The 1,707-nt window shown below is 45.4% G+C and overlaps 1 protein-coding gene across 1 annotated transcript; it reads right to left on the minus strand.

The window, feature by feature from the left end:
• Positions 1-8: 8 nt before the first annotated feature.
• On the minus strand, positions 9-555 carry LOC103375829 (S-acyl fatty acid synthase thioesterase, medium chain-like; the record flags this gene model as incomplete). Its single annotated transcript, XM_008306140.1, has 2 exons — positions 286-555; positions 9-189 (listed from the first exon to the last, which is right to left on the minus strand). Coding segments are annotated over exons 1-2 (330 nt in total), but the record flags the coding sequence as incomplete, so codon positions are not given.
• Between the last annotated feature and the right edge of the window lie 1,152 nt (positions 556-1,707).

Raw genomic sequence — 1,707 nt, forward strand, 5'->3', positions numbered from 1 at the left:
GCTGCTACATCCACATTCCAGGTGTTCAGCTCTTCCTGCGTGTTGGTGTTGACTGAAGTGAAGCTGACTGTGTTCCTGTGAGTTCTTACATAAGGAGCAGAAGCTCCAGACAGGAACATGTGAGCAGGTTCCACGTTGTGATGCTTCTTCAGAGCTTCTGCAACAGCGAAGCTTGTAAAAGCTCCGAAGCTGAAACACATTTTACTGTTAGTATGAACGAAGGACTCCCAGATATAAAGTGTCGGGGCTGTAGGAGAACCTCAGGAGAACCTCAGGAGAACCTACCTGTGTCCAAACAGAGCGAACGGCTTCTCCTGCAGCAGCGGCAGCAGCACGTCCACCACCTCCTCCACGATCTGCTGCATGTCCTCGAAGAACGGCTCTCTGGCTCGACTCTCTCTGCCGGGAAGCTTCAGTGCCAGCACTGAGAACATTTACAGAACGTTAAATCAACACTCGCCCTCTACATTAAAGTGCACTTTGGTCTCATACTGTAAACATTCAGGAAACATGGAGGAGCAAAGAGCAGCACATTCAGATTTATGGTGGCTTTTGTTTGACACAAATACTTTCTTCTGGATGGAAACAACAAAAACAAGCNCCGTCGAGCATCTTCACGGTGAAATCTCCGGATGTGACGTCTTTCCAGGCTGTTAGTGAAACACACAGACAATGTTAATTAAACCAGACACAGACGAGTGTTTTCATGTGTTTTATTGGTAAACTGCAGCAGTGTTTGTTTCTGGAGTGACGTCTTCTTCCTCTCTGAGCAGCCTTCCAGCCCAGGACTGGTTCCACTGTGGATAATGACTCTCTGACCAGCTTCAGCAGCATCTTCACAAGGTCTTTAGCTTCTGTTCTGGGGTTGATTCGCACATTTCAACCAGAACGCTTCATCTCTGGGACACAGAACCCGTCTGGACATTCCCATGGTGGTTATACTGATAGAACTGTTTGAACAGATGAACGTGGAACCTTCAGGCATCTGGAAGCTGTACCCAAGGATGGACCAGACTTGTGGAGGTCCACAGTTCTGCTAGACCCGATTCTTTAGTTGGAAGCCCAAGAACAAGCCGGAGAAATCTTCAGTTCTCAGACGTAGAATTTATTTAGGTCACAGGTAAAGTTTTGCAGCGCTGGATTCAGAGGGACAGAGAGGAATCTCATGTCCAGCTGAACTGAGGTTTTTCTGGTTCCAGGTTCCAGATATCTTCTTGGTCTGGACCTGCCCCGAACATGGATAAGATTTGTACTCTACCGAGTTTAATTGTCCAGTTACCAATGGCGTGGACAAGCATACCTCTTCTGTGCTCTGTCTGTTTCTTTAGATGTTCCATGTTGTCACAAAAGCAAGCAGAGTGTTTGAGGTGTGCCTCCAATTAACTCAGATGTTGTCAGTTAACCAATCAGAAGCTTCCAGAGACATGACAGATAGTTTGAAGGCAGAGTAATCTTAGTGTAAGAAAGTCATTTAAAAAATTCTCTCTCTCATTATTCTGGCGTTTATCAAATAGAAATAATGTTGGTGATCCTGACTGACCTGAAACAGGGAAAGTTTCGTCTGATTTAATGTCAGACGATGAGAAAAAAAAGGTTTTGTGTCTTCTTCTATAGTGGATGTAAACTTCAACTAAGGTTACAACTTCAGAGGCCACTTCTCTTCTCAGGATCTCACATGTTCAGGACAAAATCCTGTTCAACGTGAAC

This window comes from Stegastes partitus, unplaced genomic scaffold (assembly GCF_000690725.1).
Source record: "Stegastes partitus isolate 25-593 unplaced genomic scaffold, Stegastes_partitus-1.0.2 Scaffold3027, whole genome shotgun sequence".
NCBI lineage: Eukaryota > Metazoa > Chordata > Actinopteri > Pomacentridae > Stegastes > Stegastes partitus.